The sequence below is a fragment of the Xenopus laevis genome, chromosome 2S, assembly GCF_017654675.1.
Source record: "Xenopus laevis strain J_2021 chromosome 2S, Xenopus_laevis_v10.1, whole genome shotgun sequence".
Taxonomy (NCBI): Eukaryota; Metazoa; Chordata; class Amphibia; order Anura; family Pipidae; genus Xenopus; species Xenopus laevis.
Window position 1 is genome coordinate 123,855,555 of NC_054374.1, and position 23,073 is coordinate 123,878,627.

The following is a 23,073-nucleotide window of genomic DNA, read 5'->3' on the forward strand; positions in this document are numbered from 1 at the left end:
GTTAGTAGATATAGCGCTGTGTCCGCCAGCATGCCAAGCGATGCGCAAAGTGTGCGCGAATAAGAGAGAAAGTAGCGCGTCCCCGGGGAAGGGGAGAGAGTGGCACAGGCTCTGGTGACAGCGTTGAAAGGCGGATGAATCGCTAGGGAAGAGGCTCGTGATTAGACATAACGGCAAAGCCGGAGACTTTCCCCTAATGACTATGTAAAGTAGAACTCGGGAAAAGTTTAGCAGAGAATGTAAGGCTGACAGAGTACTCACCTGGGTGCCGTGCCCCGCGGGGGCTGCCCGTCCCGCACTCTAGTTGCTTGGCACAATGTGTGTAATAAACCTTCACAGCGCTTGTTTGTACCGCTCTCCAGCCAAGCTTTAGCCCCTCCCAGCAGCCGTACAGGGAGGGAGTAAACGCGTTCTGAACCTATGCGGTTGCCGTACCCAGAGCGTACAATGGCTGCGCACTAGACTGTGTTGTGATGGGAAGTAAGTGAGATATGTCCCTTCCGTATTTGATCATCTCATCCTGTGCCCCATTTATCCGTATTTTCATGCTGTTTTGCAACTTTCTTCTCTGCGGATACATGGTACTAGCTGTATACACACTGCGCTATTACTCTGCGCCTTTTCTGTCTCTGCTCTACTTCCTGCTCCTCTGGCCCCTACCCCTATTCTTCTTACACCAACCTGGACTCGTATCCTCATCTTCTGATGTCCAAATCCTGCTACAAACGCTGCAACAAGGTCTCTGTTTGTATAATACACCCTATACCCTTGTCTCCATTCATTTACACCTTACTCCTCTATGTCCCTCTTACAAATCCATTTCCACATTCCCATCCAGCTCCCTGTGCCACTATCCAGCTTTACTCCCTATATCCCCATCCAGCTTTACTCCCTATATCCCCATCCAGCTTTACTCCCTATATCCCCATCCAGCTTTACTCCCTATATCCCCATCCAGCTTTACTCCCTATATCCCCATCCAGCTTTACTCCCTATATCCCCATCCAGCTTTACACCCTATATCCCCATCCAGCTTTACTCCCTATATCCCCATCCAGCTTTACTCCCTATATCCCCATCCAGCTTTACTCCCTATATCCCCATCCAGCTTTACACCCTATATCCCCATCCAGCTTTACACCCTATATCCCCATCCAGCTTTACTGCCTATATCCCCATCCAGCTTTACTCCCTATATCCCCATCCAGCTTTACTCCCTATATCCCCATCCAGCTTTACACCCTATATCCCCATCCAGCTTTACTCCCTATATCCCCATCCAGCTTTACTCCCTATATCCCCATCCAGCTTTACTCCCTATATCCCCATCCAGCTTTACACCCTATATCCCCATCCAGCTTTACTCCCTATATCCCCATCCAGCTTTACTGCCTATATCCCCATCCAGCTTTACTCCCTATATCCCCATCCAGCTTTACTCCCTATATCCCCATCCAGCTTTACACCCTGTATCCCCATCCAGCTTTACTCCCTGTATCCCCATCCAGCTTTACTCCCTATATCCCCATCCAGCTTTACACCCTGTATCCCCATCCAGCTTTACTCCCTATATCCCCATCCAGCTTTACACCCTGTATCCCCATCCAGCTTTACACCCTGTATCCCCATCCAGCTTTACTCCCTATATCCCCATCCAGCTTTACTCCCTATATCCCCATCCAGCTTTACTCCCTATATCCCCATCCAGCTTTACTCCCTATATCCCCATCCAGCTTTACTCCCTATATTCCCATCCAGCTTTACTCCCTATATTCCCATCCAGCTTTACACCCTGTGTCACCCTCCAGCTTTACACCCGATGTCACCCTCCAGCTTTGCATCCTTTGTCACTATCCAGCTTTACACCCTATATCCCCATCCAGCTTTACACCCAGTCATCATTTTCCGCAAGTGTTGAACCTTACTTTGCTGGTCTGCTTTGTGAATACCCTCATTTGTTGCTTTTATTTTGCAGGGATAGTTTGGTTGTAATAAGTTGACATGTAAGTTCCCACTTTATCTCTCTTTCTTTTTTTAATGGTGAATCAAATGTTATTAATTGATTTTTGTAAGGATATCTGATTAGCTTAATTGTTTTTAAATTTATACAAATGGATTTGGAAAACGTATGTTTCTATTTTATATGATGTTTTGAATAATTAATCAATTAGCATGTGGGTTTAAGAATTTGGTATGCTAATGGGAAATGAGGTCTCTGAGGAAGTGCGTAGCCACGAACTGCTGAGTTATTGATATATTTAAACATAAAAAAATGAGAGTTGGTAAAAAATGCCCTTTTGGACACCATGTAGTGGCTCCTTTAGTATCTTGATGTAATTAAAAATTATAATTTTGTGCAGTTATCAATAGGTAAACACCTGTATAGAGTGCTGGGCCAATTATTTGACAGTCCCATAAGGAAACCCTGTTTTCTGTGTGTATGTATGTATATATATATATATATATGTATATATATATATATATATATATATATATATATATATATATATATATATATATATATATATATATATATGTTGAGGACCGAAACGTCGATCAAATAAATCATTTACTTTTTTCATGATAAATCCTTGGGTGCAGCAGCATTCTTCTCGAGTGGATGCTGTATTACTGTATTGCACCCAGGTGTGTAACTCCTTATGTGTGTGCCCTAGCCCTCCAATGCATATATTTATCTTTTTATCTATCTCTATCCGGTTGCACTGCAAGCCCTAGTCTCCTAGGGTGTTTTTTATCCAACAAGTAGCTTCTAACTAGTTGGAGCAATGGAAATACACTTTAAAGGAAAACTATACCCCCCAAAATGAATACTTTAGCAACAGATAGTTTCAAATTGAATGACATATTAAAGAATCTTACCAAACTGGAATATATATTTACATAAATCTTGCCCTTTTACATCTCTTGCCTTGAACCACCATTTCGTGACTCTATCTGTGCTGCCTCAGAGATCACCTGACCAGAAATACTACAACACTAACTGTAACAGGAAGAAGTGAGGAAGCAAAAGGCAGAACTCTGTCTGTTAATTGGCTCATGTGACCTTACATGTGGTTTGTATGTGTGCACAGTGAATCTTACGATCTCAGGGGGCGGCCCTTATTTTTTTAAATGGCAATTTTCTATTTATGATTACCCAATGGCACATACTACTAAAAAAGTATATTATTATGATAATGGTTCATTTACATGAAGCAGGATTTTACACATGAGCTGCTTTACTCAGTATCTTTTAATAGAGACCTACATTGTTTGGGGGGTATAGTTTTCCTTTAATGTAAAATAGTATGCATATGGACATTTCAGTGTCCTGCGATGAAGAACTGCTTTCTCATCAGTAACTGCAGTGACAACCAGAAGATTTATATTCACACTGAATTACATGTGCCTTCAAAAATATTACAGTCACAGACTGAAATGTTTCTTTGCATTTTCAGACATTTACAGACTTGTGTCCTAATGTACTATTTATTTTATGTTTCTTTTCTTAGGGCTGACTACTGGAAATCCCAGCCAAAGAAGTTTTGCACATACTGCAAGTGTTGGATTGCAGACAACAAGCCGGTATGCTTAAGCAATTTTTTCACTTAAATTAATAAAGAAGGTTATAATTTCTAGAATAATTAAAATGTTGTAGATAAGGGATGAATAGTAGTTATGCAGGCTGGGCAATGTCTTCTTTCTCATGTAATGTTATCCACATACAGACAGCCTTGGCTGTTTCACTCAGTGGCTCATTAGCTGAGGTGCAGCATGGCCAGTAAAGGTAGGCATGTTTGTAGTCTGTCAAACAGAAGTTGGGACCATTTCAGCCCATTCAGAAAGCTGCATACAGGGGCACACATGATTATTTGTACCCACGGCATTGGGAAGAAATGCACTATGATTCAACTGCTGCCTAGTGTGCAATAACCCCTACAGTTTAAACATGAATCTGCCAATGCTAATTTACATACATAGTAACATAGTAAGTTAGGTTGAAAAAAGACGTCCATCAAGTTCAACCTTTTAAGACCTCAAAGAGGGAAAAAATTCCGATGGCATCATTTTCTGGATCAACTTGTACTACAAGCTATCTTCCATAACCCTGTATTCCCTTCCTTGCTAAAAAGCCATGCAATCCCTTCTTAAAGCTATCTAATGTATCAGCCTGTACAACTGATTCAGGGAGAGAATTCCACATCTTCACAGCTCTCACTGTAAAAAAACCTTCCGAATATTTAGATGGAACACATCACCCTATCATTACTCGTACTTGAAACTGCATTCTGATTATTAAAACAAAAAAGTACATATGTTTAGCTTTAAAATCAAAAAACCTGTATGCTATCATAGCTTTGCTTATATAACAATTTCTTTTTCTCTTTTAGAGCATTGAGTTTCATGAGAGAGGAAAAAACCACAAAGAAAATGTCACCAAGAAAATCAGTGAGGTATAGTTATAAATTACTATTGTCACAGCTAACGATGCGTGATGACTTTAGCATCAGATTCACAAGACACCAACATTTTAATACCATCCTAACAGTTTGCTAATTGATGGTGAACCACAAAACATTCCTGTCTGTTATTTATATAAATGTGTAATTGTTATTGAAGATTAAAAAGAAAAGCATGGACAAGGCAAAAGCGGATGAGAAAAAATCCAAAGAATTTGCTGCCATGGAGGAAGCTGCCCTAAAAGCTTATGAAGAAGATCTTAAGAGACTTCAAGGAGAAGTTCCAGGTATTTCATTTAGAGTACAGTATCAGATACTGCCTTTCCTGCCTGAGCCAGGGATGAATTATCGCATTTTTAAGAAAAGTTGTTTATTAAAGATTTGTATTGGTTAATTTCCTTCATGCATTTAGTTAAAGGAGGATTACAAGTGAAACATAGTAACTATCACCATGCAAAAGTCTTGCTTTATATATTTTGAGATGCAAAATCAAGAAGTATATGAATAAAGTCCTATGAACAATTCAGATTAACGTTTCTTTTAGCAAGTCAGGCAGCCTGTGGCCACTAGTACATCTGTGCAAATTGGGCCAACAGCTATTTGTATATTTTGTGAGAAGTTATCCAAATCCAAAGGGAGAAGAGAAAAGGCACAGTATTAAAACAGTGCAGATTTTTTACTGAAGGAATATTAAAGGAGTAATTCACTTTTAAATTTTCTTATGATTAAATATTCTGGGACAATTTGTAATTAGTAATTTATTTGTTTTTTAATTTTGTTAAATATTCAGCTTTTTGTTCAGCAACTCTCCGTTGGAATTTTTTATCAGTTATCTGGTTGCTAAGGTTCAACTTACCCTAGCAGCCAAACAATGGCTTGAATGAGAGACTGAAATGTGGATAGTAGATGGATAAGTAATAAACAAAAATGCTATAACAAAATTAGAGCCTCACAAAAATGTATATATTTTTTTTTAAATGTTGGGGTCAGTGACCCCCATTTGAGGCTGGAAAGACTCCAAAAAGAAAGGCAGCAAACTGGAAGATGAGGTTCAGTGTTGTAAAGGCAAGGTTATGTACTTTGGCAGAAATAACATAAATGAGTTGGTTTTTTTTTTAATCTCGCATTTTGCTAAATCTGCCCCTAAATGTCAGTTGTTTCCTTAAAGGGCACCTGTTACCGTAAAAAAGTTTCTCCCACCAAAGTTGTGGGCTACATGGCCTCCTAGGGCTGGCATGGGGGCAGTTTAAAAAAAAAAAGGTTTTAAGCAAAATAAGGCCACTATAGGATATATCGGATCTAACTTTGATTATTTCTAAAAGCTTATATTAAATTTCAATTTCGTGATATGAAAGAATGTTAATGATAGCAAAGGGTTATTTTTAAATAGGGCAACTGACTTTACATTTTAAATTTTTCACTAATTTAGCCCATAGTAACCCAAATGCCAATGTGGAGGAACAGGCTTTTGTTTAAAAAACATGTTTCTGGTATGCATGCTGGCTGTAGAGAATCACTTACCAGTCACAGAAATATACTAGATCAGATGTGTTACTTTAAAGCTGTAATGTGAATGATATTCTTTTATTTACTCAAAATAGGTGAAGCTATAACTTTTGGAAGCATGTTTTGTGTAGTGTACATATTCTCTTTCATGTATCTAAAATAAGTGAATCCTTTTTTTAAAAGTCCCTGTAGGTCCAACAGTCCAACAAATCAAAGCCCGGAACGAGAACAAGTTGAAGGAGATTGAAGCAATAGAGAAGGTTCATGCTAAAAAACTGTGGAAGAAAGACATTTCTCCAGAAGGATACCCATATTACTATAATACTTTGACTGGAGGTAATTCATTAAATACAGAAATGGCTGTACATAACATACTATCTTTTTTAAGGGACGAGAGTTGATTTAAAGGAGAAGGAAAGGTTAAAATTAAGTAAGCCTTATCAGAAAGGGCCATCTAAATATACCAGTAAACCCCCAAAGTAGTGCTGCTCTGAGTCCCCTGTCAAAAGAAACACTGCATTTCTTTCCTTCTATTGTGTACACATGGGCTTCTGTATCAGACTTCCTGTTTTCAGCTTAAACCTCATTGCCCTGGGCAAGAGCATGCTCAGTTTGCTCCTCTTCCCTCGCCCCCTCTCTTCTCTACTGTAATCTGAGCCCAGAGCTATAAGTGAGCAGGGAGAGACTCAGGCAGGAAGTGATGTCACACCATGTTAATACTGCAGCTCCTATCCTAAACAAACAGAGAGTTTCTAGAGCTTTTTACTCAGGTATGGTAAAACATTCTACAGAATAAATATAGCATTCTAGCTTGCACTATTGCAGCTAATCTATTGGCAATAAAATCCCTCCGTAGCTTTCCTTCTCCTTTAACAGCAGTGGCAGATATTGGCCGTTTGACATCTGTGTTTTTGGTTGCCCAAACACCTGTTAAGCCTAGAAAATTCTTCTATGGGCTAAAGGATGGCTTTTGGCCCTACATGACTGAGCTACTAATATAGTACGAGCCTTCATTATACAAAGTATTTGTATTTTGTATATATTACGTGCACCATAGTGCTTCAACATATGAAAATTGAAGATTAGCTGCAACGCCTTTTCACTTCCAGCTGTTCTGAACAGAATAAAAGAAAGGACCACACTGTGTATAGGCCATCACTTGGTGTCTGTCTGTTTGGTCCACAAGCCAATCAATCAATTGTTCTAAACCTTCAGTTTGCTTGAATTGTTGAAAACTGACACCATAAACAATTTGTTTTCTGTATTAGGCCTGTCCAGTTGAAATAGCTCCATATTTCCTTTACTTTTTCAGCTTTTCTGGTGTTTGTTTTTTGGCTTTCATAATGCTTTTTTATATTCCAGAATCTAAATGGGAAGAGCCAGAGGGATTTCAAGACAAATCAGAAGAGTCCAACAAGGTATGGCATTTCAGTTACAGGATAAAATATCACAAATAAAGCCAAGTTTACAAAAGTATGTTTCATCCTCTCTATATTCTCCCTAAATGTACACAACACTGGTTATGTTAAATTGTACATATGTAAACATTTTTCCCATATCCAACTGCCCTCTTAAGAATTAATGTTTTCTGCATAACAGTGTAGATACACCGTTAGATGAATAAGATGGAAAAATTGGCTGATTCCCTATTTATTTATTGATTGATTTACTTCTGCAGATATCAAGACATATACAGTTACAAATGCAGGTCCCATAATCTCCGAATTGTAAAAAACACATAAAAAGCACAGTGCTGCAGTACCATTTAAAGCAGACATACAGTAAAAGCTGTAGATATAAAACACATTTTAAATCTGTTCAAAAACATTTCTATATGCATGCTCTTGAGTAAAAAAAAAATGTATTAAGTCATATTAAAATATGAAGACAACCCCACATGGAGTCATAGGCAACCTCAGCTAGGTAAGCATGAAACGCATTAGGTATTTTTTTTTTGAACATTATGTCATTAGCATGCCAGAATTTGTTACTAATAATATATAATTCTGTATCCAAGGCTTTAGCTATGAGTTACATTTTAAGTCTGTACCGTCTTTTTAGGAAGCGTACAGTAGTGCTTAAAACATTGGATTTTTTTTCAATAAAGCACTTATTTTAAATCAATACATGAAGAAAATGTTATCATATTTGTGTTATTCCTTTACAGAAAGTGAAGAAAAGGGAATATTGGGCTGTTACAAAAAATAGCAGTGTCTGCATTCTTCTTTACAAACTCAGAACTCAGAATATTTAGTTGTATAATCAGTGTTTCTGAGAACTGCTGCACATCTGTGTTACATGGAGTCCACCAACTTCTGGCACCTGTTACATTCCACAATTCTTCTGCATTTCTTGGTTTTGCCTTAGAAACAGCAATTTTAATGTCACCCCACAAGTTTTCTATTGGATCAAGGTCCTGGGATTGGGCTGGCCACTCCATAACTTCAATATTGTTGGTCTGGAACCAAGATGTTGCTGGTTTACTGGTGTATTTGGGGTTGTTGTCTTGTTAAAACCCCCATTTCAAGTACATTTCCTCTTCATCATAAGGCAACATGAGCTCTTCAAGTATTTTGATGTATTGAAACTGATCCATGATCCCTGGTATATGATAAATCGGCCCAACACCATAGTATGAGAAACATCCCCATATCATGATGCTTGAGCCACCATGTTTCACTGTCTTCACACTGTACTGTGGCTTGAATTCAGTGTTTGGGGGTCGTCTGACAAACTGTCTGTGGCCCCTAGAACCAAAAAGCTTTCATCAGTCCACAAAATGTTGCACCATTTCTCTTTAGGCCAGTCAGTGTGTTCTTTGGCAAATTGTAACCTCTTCAGCACATCTTTTTTTTTCAACAATGGGACTTTGGAGGGGCTTCTTGCCGACAGCTTGGCTTCACTTAGGCATCTTCTAATTGTAACAGTATCACAGGTAACTTTAAACCTTCTTTGATCTTCCTGGAGCTGATCATTGGCTGAGTCTTTGCCGTTTTCTGTTTTCTTCCACATCTTTCAGGTGTTGGTTGCCATTTTCAAGCATTTGAGACCATTTTTTTTCTTCACTTCTTTATATGTTTCCCCTCTCCAATCAACTTTTTAATCGAAGTACCCTGTTCTTCTGAGCAATGTCTGGAATTATCAATTTGCTCCGATTTTAAGAGAGAAATGCACTATAATCAGCATGCACAAGATTTACTCCTTCCTTCCTTAAATAAGGGCCGTAATTGACCCCTTTTTTTCACAGAATGATTGACCCCACTAATAGAACTACACACTGCTATTATTTGGAACAAGCCTCAATTAATGATTCAATTACACAGAATCAGACCTGTAACACTAGAAAATGCAGGGCCACAGAGTCTTCAACCGTGGGTGGCAAAGAGCTATGTCTGTCTGTGCCATTAATACCTACAGCACAGACAAGCTGGTGAGGGGCAGATCAAACAGTGCACTGTATCCAGGGACACCGTGGGTTGGAATGTAAATAGTTAATCTTTGCAGACAGTGAGGGAGTAGTCCAGGCAGTGGGCTGAACATTTTGAAAATTTTAACATTTTGTGAAATGTCAGATTTCATGTATACATGGAACGTGTTATCCAGAGTGGTTGGGACCTGGGGTATTCTGGATAAGGGGTCTTTCTGTAATCCCCATACCTTAAGTCTACTAAATATTAATTTTAGGATTTTATTGCCTCCAATTGGGATTCATTTTATATTTGTTAGGATCAAACACAAGATACTGTTAATACAGAAGAAAAGGAAAAAATAGGAAAAATTTAATTGTTTGATTGAAATGGCGTTTGAGAGATGGTCTTCCCAAAATTCAAACTTTCTTGATAAAGGGTTTACGGATAACAAATCCCAAACCCGTACCTGAATGGCCCTTAAGGGGAACTATTGCAAAAAAAAATTATATAAGCATCATCATAAACTTTCTAAATATAATCAATTAAAATTCAAAGCTGAAAAAGGAAAAAAGGCACAGGATACACAGCAGATAACGGATAAGCTCTGTAGTAAACAATGGAATTCTTCAGAACGTATCTGATATCTACTGTGTGTTCTGTGCTTGAATGGCTGCCCCCATGGCTACACATCAGCTTGTTTGTATAAACTATTGTAATATTTCTGAAGCAAACACAGGTTTTACCAGTGTGGGGCAACAGTACATTATATTGTCGTTCCTTTAAAAGACTTTAATTTTTTTGGTGTTACTGTTCCTTTAAGCTTTGTCTTTAAGGGACCTGACATACAAGGAGATTAATCACCTCTCAATTCATCTCCTGTACCACTGCATCTCTGCCTCCAAATGCTTTCCCACCAGCAATAATATGAATTGCAAGTCACTTCGGCTTTCCGAAGTTTCCTGAAGTTGCCTTGCGAGGAAACTTCTTGTGCATAAGTAGCCTTATTGGTAACATTCCACTGACTAGAGCTTATAATTTTTCCTATAGTTTCAGTGGTTAGGGTGTAATGTTGCACCGTTGCAAGGTGTTGTATTGCACCTTTCATTATAATTTATACAAAGGTAATATATTTGGTTACGATATAACACCCCAGAAATGTTAACATGTTTTGCTCCACTGTTTTTTTAGGCTGGATCTAGCTCTGTTTGGGTAGAAAGTCTCTCTGAGGAAGGCTTCACGTACTATTACAACACCAAAACAGGAGGTAAACTGATTTTAACAAAATGAATGCGCTCTTGATTTTTGGAAACATTACGGAGTGGTGCCATTAAAGCTATAGATGTGCAGATTTTACCTTTATGTCCGACATATGATCGTTCTTGCAATCACCCGACCTACAACTAACCGTTCACATTAAATAAAGTAGTAAAAAGAACAAATCCGAAAATGTTCTGGCCATTACCGGTAATTGACAGACAACAATCGTATGAATGTCTGACAAATAGCAGTGACAGTCGCCCACTGATATCGTCAGCATGCAGAGAAATTATCATTAGTCGACAAATCGAACGTTTCAGATGAACTAAATGAATCTAAATCTTGAAACTAAATGTGAAAATCATACAAATATTTGTTTCGTAGTCTATAAATATCCCAGTAATAGTGTGTGTTTTGTTCTCCTTAACAGAGTCTTCCTGGGAGAAACCAGAGAACTTTGTTTCAAACTTACCGGCTGAGAGTGCTGAGAAAGAGGCTATAAACACAGAGGATAAGTCTGAAGAAATAAAAGAGGTTACAGATACACAATCGGCTACAGGATCAGCAGAGGAACAGGAAAAGTCTGAACCTGCTGTTACCCAAACACCAAAAATAAATTTTGGGGTAAGAGCTTTATGTATGGATTAATGTATAATTTTGATGTTTTTAAAGGAAAACTATACACCCAAATAATGTATATCTCTTTAAAAACATATCACATAAAGCGGCTCATATGTAAAACCATGCTACATGTAAATAAACCATTTTCATATTAATACACATTTTTTAGTAGCATGTGCCACTGGGTAATCCTAAATAGAAAACTGCCATTTTTAAAGGAATTGTTAAGTGTAAAAATAAAAACTGGGTAAATAGATATGCTTTACAAAATGTTTCTAATATAGCTAGTTAGTAGTGATGTGCGGGTCAGGGTTTCCCTGACCTGCACCTGACCCTAACCTGCCCTGCTACAACCTGCGCCCGCCTGCACCCTTTTCCGGGGTCCTTTTATAGACCTGCCCTGCCGATGACGTCACAAAAGGGCCGGGGCGAGCAGAGGCGAGACTATAAAGCCGGAAGTCGGATGCCGGCATTTGAAGGTGGCGCGAGGAGCACTGCGAGGTGGACCAGAACCCGCGGGTATCGGGTCAGCCCGCACATCACTATTAGTTAGCTAAAAATTTAATGTATAAAGGCTGGAGTGAGTGGATGTGTAATATAATAGCCAGAACACTACTTCCTGCTTTGCAGGTCTCTTGTTTTCCACTGATTGGTTACCAGGCAGTAACCAATCAGTGACTTGAGGGGGGGCACATGGGTCATAAATGTTGCTTTTGAATCTGAGCTGAATGCTGAGGATCAAGTGCAAACGCACTGAACAGATATGTCGCATGTGACCCCCCCTTCAAGTCGCTGACTAACTCAGTTAGAGAGCTGAAAAGCAGGAAGTAGTGTTCTGTTCTCTTATGTCAGACATCCAGTCACTCCAGCCTTTATATATTACATTTTTGGCTAACTAACTATATTAGAAACATTTTTTATTTTGCAAAGCCTATCTATTTACCCAGTGTTTATTTTTTACACTGAACTGTTCCTTTAAGAAGTAGGGCCACACCCTGGGATCCCATGATTCATGGTGCACACAAACAAACCGTACATGTAGTAATGCAAACGAGTTTGGGGAAAGAATACCAACAGGCACAAAGCTGCTGCACAGGTGCCTTTATTCACCGTCACAGGGCATGTTTCGAGCTAGTAGCTCTTTTTCAAGTGTAAAAAGAGCTACTAGCTCGAAACATGTCGTGTGATGGTGAATAAAGGCACCTGTGCAGCAGCTTTGTGCCTGTTGGTATTCTTTCCCCAAACTCGTTTACATTACTGGATTTTGCTTTGGATGAAAGCAAGGGTTCAAGATACCTTTAAGAATACAGCCTAAGGGTAATTATACCAGTCCTCTTTATTCAAACCGTACATGTAGGTCACATGAGCCAATTAACAGACAAAAATTTTTTTTTTTTTGCTTCCACACTTCTTCCTGTTACAGTTAGCGCTGCAGTATTTCTGATCAGGTGATCTCTGAGGCAGCACAGAGAACATATATTAAACATATATTTCAGTTTGCTAAGATTCTTTAATATGCCACATGATATAATATAATATGATATAAACTGTTGCTTAATTATTCATTTTGTGGTATAGTTTTCCTTTAAAGGGATTCTGTCAGGATTTTTATAGTTTACTTTTTATCGTTAAATGACACTGATTACATTGTAAATAATTCACCCTACCATATAAAAATGTTGACTTTTACCTGTTACCAGTAACTGACCAGTGATTTGACGGTCGGCCACTAGGGACATAACTGTTCAGTTAGTTTGCTTTTGAAACTGATCTGCGTGCTGAGGATCAAAAGCAAACTAACTTGAACAGTTATGTCCCTAGTACCCCCCTCCTTCAAGTCTTAGATTACATTTTTGGCTAATTAACTATATTGAAAACATTTATCTTGCACAGCCTATTTACCCAGTTTTTTTTTTTTACACTGAAATTTAAAGTGTATTTAAAGGAGAACAAACCCTTGCTAATAAAAACCCCTACCCACTTCGCTACATAGACCCCCCCTCCCTGCTCCCTCCTCAGCCTAGTTGGTACCTTTGGTAAATGCCCCTACCTCTTTACTTACTCCTCGGTGCAGATTCTGTCCAGTGGAGTTCACGGCAGCCATCTTCAGTCACTTCGGTAATCTTCAGGTCTTCTTCTGGCACTTCAGCAATTTCTGTAACATACGCAGTTGTTGCGAAACAGAAAATGTTGGCGCAAAACCCTTTTCCCCCCCCCCCTAAGTTGCTACTTAACCCTCGATGCAGGTCCTCTCCCGTGGATTTCGCAGACGCCATCTTCTCCCGTGCGGTCTTCTTCCTGGATTCCCCGGCGTTTGGCGGCACATGCGCAGTAGGAGCATTTGCCGGTTCAGCTCTACTGCACATGCGGCGATAGTCACAAAGTTTTCCGATTTCTTTTTTCGGCAACTTTGTGACTTTCGGCGCATGCGCAGTAGATTCCAACCGGCAAATGCTCCTACTGAGCATGCGCCGCCAAACGCTGGGGAATCCAGGAAGAAGACCGCACGGGAGAAGATGGTGCCTGCGAACTCCACGGGAGAGGACCTGCGCCGAGGGGTAAGTAGCAACTTAGGGGCATTTGCCCGGGGGGAGGGGTTTTGCGCCAAAAGGGTTTCCTTCTCCTTTAAGCATACAATTCCACATACTTGCTCTCCTTGCCTGACCAATACTGTCTGTTCCTGAAAAACACTGCTACTTATCTACCCTTGCAGGGTAAAAAGGAAACGCAATCAGAGAATGATGAAAAGGCTGATGAAGAGGAATCCAAACAAGAATCAAAACAAGAATCAAATCAAGATGTTGTTAAAGAGCAACCCACACCAGAACTTCCAAAAAAAGTTCCCAGAAAACCAAATCCTTATGGAACATGGGAGGTAATCAAAGAGGAGGAGGATCCTTAGTAAGTAGCCTTGTTCTTTATTTATAAAACAAGCATGGCTAGAATTCTTTTTTTGTACCATATTTTCATCCGTTTATTCTGGCAAAAAATAGTGATGAAAATAAGTTCCAGCACCTCTCTTCAACACAACATAAGAATTGTATGAACTAATATTTTAGAACACATTTGGACAGTGAACATTCAAGAGCTGCATAATACGTCTGTGCAATATAAATAAATAGAGACAGATTAAAGTGGAACTGTCACCCAGACACACAAATCTGTATAAAAAAGTTCTTTTCAAATTAAACATGAAATCCAATTTCTATTTTTTATTAAAGCATTCATAGCTGCTGTAAGCTCAAAAATCCCAGCTGTCAATCAAATATTGTCTGCCCCTCCTCTAGAGGTGGGGCAGACAATTACTTTCACTTTCTATTCAGCACTTCCTAGATGTCACTGCTCTCCACATATTCCCCCGTTCTCTTTACCATTTAATTGTGTAGTCAGGACATGGGGATGGACATCAGATCCCCCATTCTGGTGCACAAACAAGATTCTGAGATGATGCAAGGCTTGTCTTAATAACAGTGTCCACAAAATGGCTCCTGCCTGCTTGCTATAATTATGAATTCCCAAGGAAACAAGATTCAAATAATTTATATAGTGTAATTAAAGTTCATTTTGCTTGACTAATGTGATAAAATATGATTTTGAATAATTTCTTTGAGTGACGGGTCCCCTTTAAGGCTGTATGTTATTTTTAACTTGTCAGTAAATATTTAATAATGATCAAATTTAATACTTGAAATGTAATACTACTACGCTATATACAATGCTTTATTCTCCCTTTTCCCCTTTTCTCTGTGGTGGGGTTTGCTCAAGCAACCTGGTACATGCATTATTTACAGATTTTAAGAGAGGGCATCAGTGTTTTAGTTGCTGCTTGTGAGAAAAAAAGGAACGTCTGTGTATCTTTGCAATATTGTGAAGGGGGAAAAAAATAAGTAAAAGTAGTATTTAACTCTTTCTTTTAAGAAATTCTAAATTCTGAAACAATGTAGCAGAAGTCAGTTCTGCAAGTATTATAATCAGCTGGCTTCTTCTTTTACATTGTTTCAGGAGTCAAAACCAGAAATTCAGAGAATATAAATAGATAGATACTGATAGCAATAGCAGTTGCATTTACAAACTACAGACTTTAACACTGTAATCCCCAACCAGTGACTCATGAGCAACGTTACTCATTGACCCATTTGATGATGCTGCCAGTGGCCTCAAAGCAGGTGCTTAATTTTGAATTCCTGTCTTGGAGGCAAGTATTAAGTAGGCTTAATACGGATAACCACTTTGTTCCGACTCAGAAAAAGCCCGTTTCACTTCGGGTAGAAATTACATTTTCAAAGATCCGTATGAGTCGGTGCTAAAGAGAAGCTCAGGAAATAAGAATGTAGCAAGAAGTGTAGTGAGTTTTACATGGCACAAAGACATATAAACTACCAAACAGAGCCTTCTGTAAGTTGCCAAGCCATATAGTGCTACAAAATAGCGAATCAATGCCCTTATTTGGCTCTCCCTATGAGTGTTTTTCATGCTTGTGTTGCTCCCCAACTATTTTTACATTTGAATGTGACTCACCACTAAAAAAAGGTTGGGGATACCTGCTTTAACACCATTTAAAATGGCTGGGCATGTCCATTGCACCTACATCACATGCACATAATGAGTGAGATGGGGCACTCGCTCATAAAGTGAATGTGAGTGCCCCAACGGGAGCTCCATCTTGGTAAGGGGTACTCACTGTTGTTTCCCCCATACAGAGTACAGAATATATTAGCTAGTTATGATGTTCTTAATCAAGTGGGTTAATGAGCATACCATATATAGTAAAAGTAGAAGAAGTGCTGGTTATGGTTGAAAAATGTTCTGTTTTTGTCATGAGATCCAGTTTGAGTTTCTGTTGATGCATTCAGGAGGAGGATCTGGGCATTAAAGGAGAAGAGAAAGTTAAAATTAAGTTAGCCTTATCAGAAAGGTCCACCTAAATACACCAGTAAACACTCAAAGTAGTGCTGCTCTGAGTCCTCTGTCAAAAGAAACACAGCATTTCTTTCCTTCTATTGTGTACACATGGGCTTCTGTATCAGACTTCCTGCCTTCAGTTTAAACCTCCTTGCCCCGGGCGTGAGCATGCTCAGTTTGCTCCTCTTCCCCAACCCTTTCCCTTCTCTGCTGTAATCGGAGCCCAGAGGTATAAGTGAGCAGGGAGAGACTCAGGCAGGAAGTGATGTCACACCAAGCTAATACTACAGCTGCTACCCTAAACAAACAGAGAGAGCCTTTAGAGCTTTTTACTCAGGTATGGTGAAACGTTCTACAGAACAAATATAGCATTCTAGCTTGCACTGTTGCAGCTAATCTATTGGCAATAAAATGCCTCTGTAGCTTTCCTTCTCCTTTAATATCAGTTGTTAGAGTGTAAATGTATCTGGATATTTTGTGCATGAAAGGGCTATTTAAAGCCAAATTAATGAATGTTCTTTCTCAACACTTCCATCTAGTGAAAATGTGGATTTAGAGCTTCCAAATGTGGAGTATGACATTCCTGCAGTCTCTATACCAGACCTACAGCAGGAGCCAAAAATGAAGTTCAAGGAAAAATCTATCACCTCCCTTGAAGGCTCCGTTGGAGGGGACTCTTTCTTCAAGAAAAGGAAGCTGGAAAACGGCAAATCCCGAAACATACGTCAGAGAACAAAAGATCATTAAAGGACCTTGGCCCAGTTTACACGCAGGCAGATTGTTTTCTAGGAAAGCTTTGCTTGGTTCGACATAATAAATATTTTAGTTTTCTTCAGATGTGGATTTTGTTTTTGTAAATACACAACAGGCGACCACAGAACTAGTGAGTTGATTCCTATATGTACAGCACAAAATTATGCTGAATTAAAGAAAGGCGCTAGGACATGAAATGAGGTACAACATCTATTTAGCATATTGGCCATTACTAAAAGCATAGGTTGCCAAACGCAACTCCTTCTTGGGGTGTTTGCAGCAGGAGTTTGTCACAAAACATTGTAACACTTTGTTAAAGGATAAGTAAATCTTTCAAATAAGTGAATGTAAAATGATGAGGGTGCTATTCTAAGCACTTTCGTAATTTACATTCGTTATTTATTTTGTTAGATATTAAGCGATACATGTACTGTTAACATGAATGAATTTTGTAACAACGGCGCCATCTGCTGGTCAGTTTCCACCATTTCTGACTACCAAGTAGTCAAGGAAGTTGTCAGAAGAAAGAAAGAGAACTGTTCTGATGTTCTTCTGCTTAGGAAAGACGTTAGAAAGGTTTTGTTGTTTTTTTTTTTTTCCTAAGCAGTAAAACATCAGAGCAGCTTCTTTCTTTCTACTGACAACTTCCTTGACTACTTGGTGGTCAGACTGGTGCACCACCCACCATGGGTCTGAATGTGAGCAAGTTGGTTGGGAGGAGCAGCAGGCATTGTGCAGTATTGCCTTTGGTCACATATACTATTTGACCTATTTTTGAAACATCTAAATCTAGTTTATTGTTATTTAAAGTGTGGGTGTGAACATTAAATGAAGTGCAAGACTAGGATCATCATTTAGACAGAGATGGTTCCTTAAACTCTACTTTGTAACCTATGCTGTTTGCTGCAAGTTATGGAAGCTCTAAATCAATGATGAATAGTAAATAGGTCTAAATCAAAAAGTCTGTCAGAAAAACGTATATATTATTTTACTTTTTTATGCTCATATTTGATGTTTTTTTTCTTTTAATAATGCTTTTCAGATTTCTGTTACGCAGAATAACCCGTTTTTTCATAAAGGGAATTTTGCTAAAGCAACCATGGATTTGGTTCATTTGGGGAAACCCCTTATCCTGAAAACCCCCAACACAATATGTTTCCTCAACCAACATAAATACATTTTATATTGACTCTGAATAATAAAGATTTTATACAATTGGTCACATTTATTCATTTATTTTATAATAATCTCTATATTTCGTGAGTTGTAGTCTGTTACCAGTCTGTCCATTCAAGTAGACAGGAATTTTAGACATACTACTTGCTATAAAGCATGGATCACTCTATCATAGTGTTGATTATCTAAATTTGGGGTTAGGATTTACCATTTCATCTTAAAACTCTGAAGTGGGCCAGCAGATCTGGCTAATAAAAAACATTTTGGATACTATATTTTTTTTCTGCAGGGAGACTAGAGTCCTCTTTAGAAGTGTGTAAATAACATTGGCAACCTTTCTACAGAACTTGAAGTATTTGCAGGAATACAAAACAGTTGCAATAAGGTTTTGAAATTACGCTTCAGTCTCAATACCACCCCTGCCCAAAACCTCACATAGAGGTCCAAATTCTCTCATACAATATAAGTGCTTCTTATGGTGAGAGCTCCACTTAGACATTAATTATTATACCAGCAAACATGTTAATTAGATACCTGCAATTAAAGTCTGCTTTTATATCACAATTTCCCACTAGAATTTAAAGAAATCGCCCTGGAAGTATACCTGTGCCTCTCCAGCTTAATTGTTTCTTCTCTTTAATGCAATCAAGTTCAGTAACGTAACGAGAGGGGGGCGGGATGTGCAGCCGGCCCCCGCCGCCCTCCGTACGCCCAAAAACACCGGAGAAGTCAGTGGCGCGCGAGCTGCCGGGGGGTGCGGGCCCTGGCCCAATCGCACCCCCTGTTCCCCCGGTAGTTACGCCACTGATCAAGTACCATCCAGCTGAATAAAATGATGTAAAAAATGGTGTAAGGATATTCCTCAGCTGGACAACAAAATGTGGAAATATGCTTTAAAATCGATATTGCAATTGACCACTATAGATACTGTATATACCAGGGGGCCTCCGCCATTTGTAGCCGTGAGCCACATTCAAATTTAAAGAAAGTTGGACAGCAACAAAAGCAATCAAAAAGTTCCTGGGGATTCCAAATGTGGGCTGTATTGACTATTAGCAGCCCCTAGATGCACTGACTCCGTTTGGCTGAACAAATGGTTTTTTATGCAATTAAAGTTTGCCTTCAAGCCAAGAATTCAAAAATAAGCACCTTGGAAGCAACAGACATGGGGTTGGAGAGCAAAGTTGCTCACAAGCCACTGATTGGGGTGCACTGGATATATACGAAGCAAGTTAATTATTAGGCCTGGCAGCGTTATTACAAGGGGTGTAAGAATTATATTTGTAATGTTGAAATGAGTATCTTTTTCCATATGTATTTGGGAGTGTTCTATAATACAAAGGTTTTGGTGAGAAGTCCTGGACTACGTCAAAACTGTGTTGGCCTGCCCCAATATATAAGGTGCTAGATAATGCCTTCTGAGCTGTATGGGATCATGCCTATAAATTATTGCTAAACATTGTTACCTGCAGTTATTTTATTACAACTCCACTAGAGAATGCAACAAAATAACAAAGAGGCACCTCTAGATTTATACAAACAGGGCAGAAACATAAACCCCTCTATATCATCATTAGAAATATTAAGCTTGAGTTTGGGTATTTTGAAAAACATAATAATGGCTTGGATTGAATGGATTTAAATGAGAAGTCACATATCCAGCTTGTTTTCCACTATATGTAACTATTCAGTTCTATCTCAGACTTAAGGAAGGAAAGAACAGCTGCCCCATGTGGGGGGTTTCAATGCTCTCCTGGGGCTAAGCAGGGCAGCCAAAGCATTCACCATCCACCACTGCTCTATGTTAAACTGAGCGTGAAGTCACTGGATTCACAGACTCCAATCATGGAGAACGTGTGATTAACTGGTTTCTTTCATTTTTAACAGGTTCAATTTTGTCTTTTGTTGTTACCCCGTAGCAACATTCCCAGATATAGGCAAGCAGATTGTTTCTTTCCCATATTTGAGATCAACCTTTCTTTTTGTACCCCTGGATGCAGAGAAATAGAGGTAGGCTTTAAAGGGATACTAGCATCCCAAAATACCATCATTTTTGTGTTGCAGGAGAAATTAGTTCACTGCTTGTTTTGTTTTACCCTTTTGTTTGTTCTTTTTTGGTAGCTTTCATATATTATCAGTTATGGGCTTTATTTATATAGCAAAATGGGTAATAAAGTTAGTGTGCCAACATGGCCCTACCTGATTTAGCTGCTTTGGCACAGCATGAACCAACTGCTGGAAAGCTGTGCCCATCTATGTTTAACCTGTGTTTTTTTTTAATTCATTAAAACGTAATCAACAAGCATGCTTAGCCTTTCCCCGTAGATATGAGCTGCTGCTGCTGTTGATTAACTGGTTCATACAGGTTCTGATATGGTTTTATAAGCTTTATTAAGGGGAAAAGGGGATGACTCCAATACAAAAGTATATGAAGGACCCACTCTGCTACTCTTCCACTTATTGGAAGTGGTGTTTACAAATTAATCTCAGCCAGTTATGACACTATTCTATAGCTCATTAGATAAACAAAATATTCTGCATATTTCCAGTGGCTGGCCAATGAATTCCTGGAGATCCAGCCACTTGGCTTCATTGTTACTTTGTATAAGGCACTATAGTCAGCATGGAAATGGTGTTCAGTGAATTTCTGTGGGGCAATGCCATACATATCCTATCAAATCCTATTTTATGTGTAATAAACACAGACCTGAGGCTGTTGCTAATATCAATATGAAGTGACCAACAATCGACTGCATTTGATTTGCCTCTGCCTATAAGCGATCAAAGCTCCTTTGTAATTTTGTTGTAGTTCTGTCTCTATGCAAAGTCTCTTGTCCTAAATCAGCTACTGTATATCTGATCTCTGTGCTGATTGGGAACATACACCAGTCAATTAGAACATACAGTAACTTTCATCTAACAAACAGTGAATATATGGACTGTTTGCAGCATATTTAATGTTTGTGAAGTTTCCTTAGTTAAGTGTTCAGACATGGCATATACTTCCGTCAGATATTCCTGATGCAGCACATTATGCAAACAGTCTAAAAAAATGGAGATAGAACTGCTTCTCAATCAGTCAGTGGTCAGATAGTAGATCCCCCAATAAATCCAAAGCATGTAGTTTTCCTGATATTTTGCAGTTTTTATAATTACTGTACTGTGGCAATACCCTATTGATTCAATTATTCTCTAGGTAAGAATGTATGACTGAATGTAAAATGTAACCTAGCCATTTATAAGTGAGTGGGGATGTGGAATATAAATCGAAAAATGAAAACAGAATTCATCACAGTTCAACAGAGGTTGAAACAGCCCCATGCAACTACCTACAGTCTTATGTGTCTGCCTGAGCCACTGCATTGGTTGGGTTGCAGACACACCAGGCATATTTACCTTCATGTGTTATAGCTGAGCAGGGGAAATCATTTTCTACCCATATCCAGGTAGGCTACCTATGCCAACAAATGCTATAGCCATAACGATGTACTTTCCTACACTTGAACAGAAATTGATATAAACAGTAATTTGGTTTATGTCTGCCACTAACTATGCCAGACTTGGTTTGGTAGTGCCATGGGCATGGGGCACATATACTGTATGGCTACATTTGCTATGCCTATATACAACATGTTATCGCTATGCAGGACTTCTTTACACATGAAATTACTGTTAAGTCCAGGAAACATCACCAAAAGTGCAGTTGCAATGCCAATGGCTTATAAGCTACAATTGAGGATGCCCTGTTTCATATATTGTATGTAATCAAAATATCCAGGAAGCAATACCTGTAAAACTGTTACCTACCATGATAATGGTTTATGTGTTGTTTCAGTTTGTTTTTCATTTGCTGTAACTAAAACCAAGAACTTGCTTAAATCATGAATACAACAGGATAAGTAGCAAATCGTATTAGGGTGGATAGAGAGAGAGAATAGAGAGAAAAAAACAGTAACAGAGTCGGCAGATTCTCGCATTCTCAGTAGGGGTTGAAAACAGGTAAGTCAATTTGTTGTTCTCTAGGGAAGGTACAGAAGCTTCAGAACATAAGGTCTCTTCATTGTTGGTAACTGTTCTAACTTCAAAGCTTATTGATTATTAAAATACATTCTATGTGTAGATAAATTATCATGTAACCTTCCAGCAATCCTAACAGTTACCGAAATGATGTTTGCTTCCAATAGGATGCTGTAATTAACCTCAAGTCCATTAAAGAACTTGGTAACCAGCTTGGCTTTGAGTGGACAATAGTTGCCTGTGAACTTGGATTCAGCCGATCAGAGATTAGAAAATTCCATATGGCCTCCGTGGAAAAGAAAGTTCAAGCCCAGAAAATGTTGGAATGCTGGTACTTACATTTTGATGGTATTATTTCATTTATGGACATTTAACAGGCTAATGGTTGTATCTGCAAAAGTGATATATACAGGACCACGGAGACTGCTACGTCTTTACTTTCATTGGATATTGCAAATACAGAACCAGTACAAGCCAGCCTACTATTTCACAGGGTCCCCCATCTCCATCTTTATGATTTAAAGAGGCTTTTCCTTGTTCATACTCTTAGCCTGCTTTCTAACAAACCTAAAATGCCGAGGTCATAGGTTGATTATGCATTCACTTTGCAGCCATATCCATTTCTTCTATAAAGATATATAGGCTATAGGCTTGCTTTAGAGACTGCCTTGAGTAGAGGAGCGATGGAGAACGTGTACAGTAAGCCTTTAGAAATAGAAAACCCTATACACAGAAATGCATTTGACTGAAAGGAGACATGAAAGGCCAAAGACAATATATATATATATAGAGGCCTATTAACCACTTATCCCCAGTCGTTGATTTTTGAGGAACACATTATTCCTAACAGGAGGCAGTTATGCTGAAAAACCTGGCTTTCAAGCGGAGATATACAGTATGAATATATTCTGCTGGAGTATAAAAAAGTGATAGAGACACAAAAATACAAATGTACAACTTATCTGAGCATG

The 23,073-nt window shown here is 38.8% G+C and overlaps 2 protein-coding genes across 6 annotated transcripts in view; one reads left to right on the forward strand and one right to left on the reverse strand.

The window, feature by feature from the left end:
- elf1.S (E74 like ETS transcription factor 1 S homeolog) overlaps positions 1-384 on the reverse strand; it is a 76,293-nt gene extending 75,909 nt beyond the window's left edge. For both annotated transcript variants that reach the window (XM_018248075.2, XM_018248072.2), the window contains exon 1: positions 262-384. The gene's annotated coding sequence lies outside the window, so the exon portion shown is untranslated. The remainder of the gene's footprint in view (positions 1-261) is intronic.
- wbp4.S (WW domain binding protein 4 S homeolog) lies at positions 366-18,131 on the forward strand. Of its 4 annotated transcripts, NM_001093273.1 has the most exon segments (12): positions 494-649; positions 682-738; positions 1,976-2,003; positions 3,513-3,585; positions 4,392-4,454; positions 4,621-4,747; positions 6,150-6,302; positions 7,329-7,384; positions 10,565-10,640; positions 11,064-11,257; positions 13,968-14,155; positions 16,696-18,131. In NM_001093273.1, coding segments are annotated over 10 exon segments (1,140 nt in total). In that variant the 5' UTR covers positions 494-649; positions 682-738; positions 1,976-2,001; the 3' UTR covers positions 16,904-18,131.
- The last annotated feature ends 4,942 nt before the right edge of the window (positions 18,132-23,073 follow it).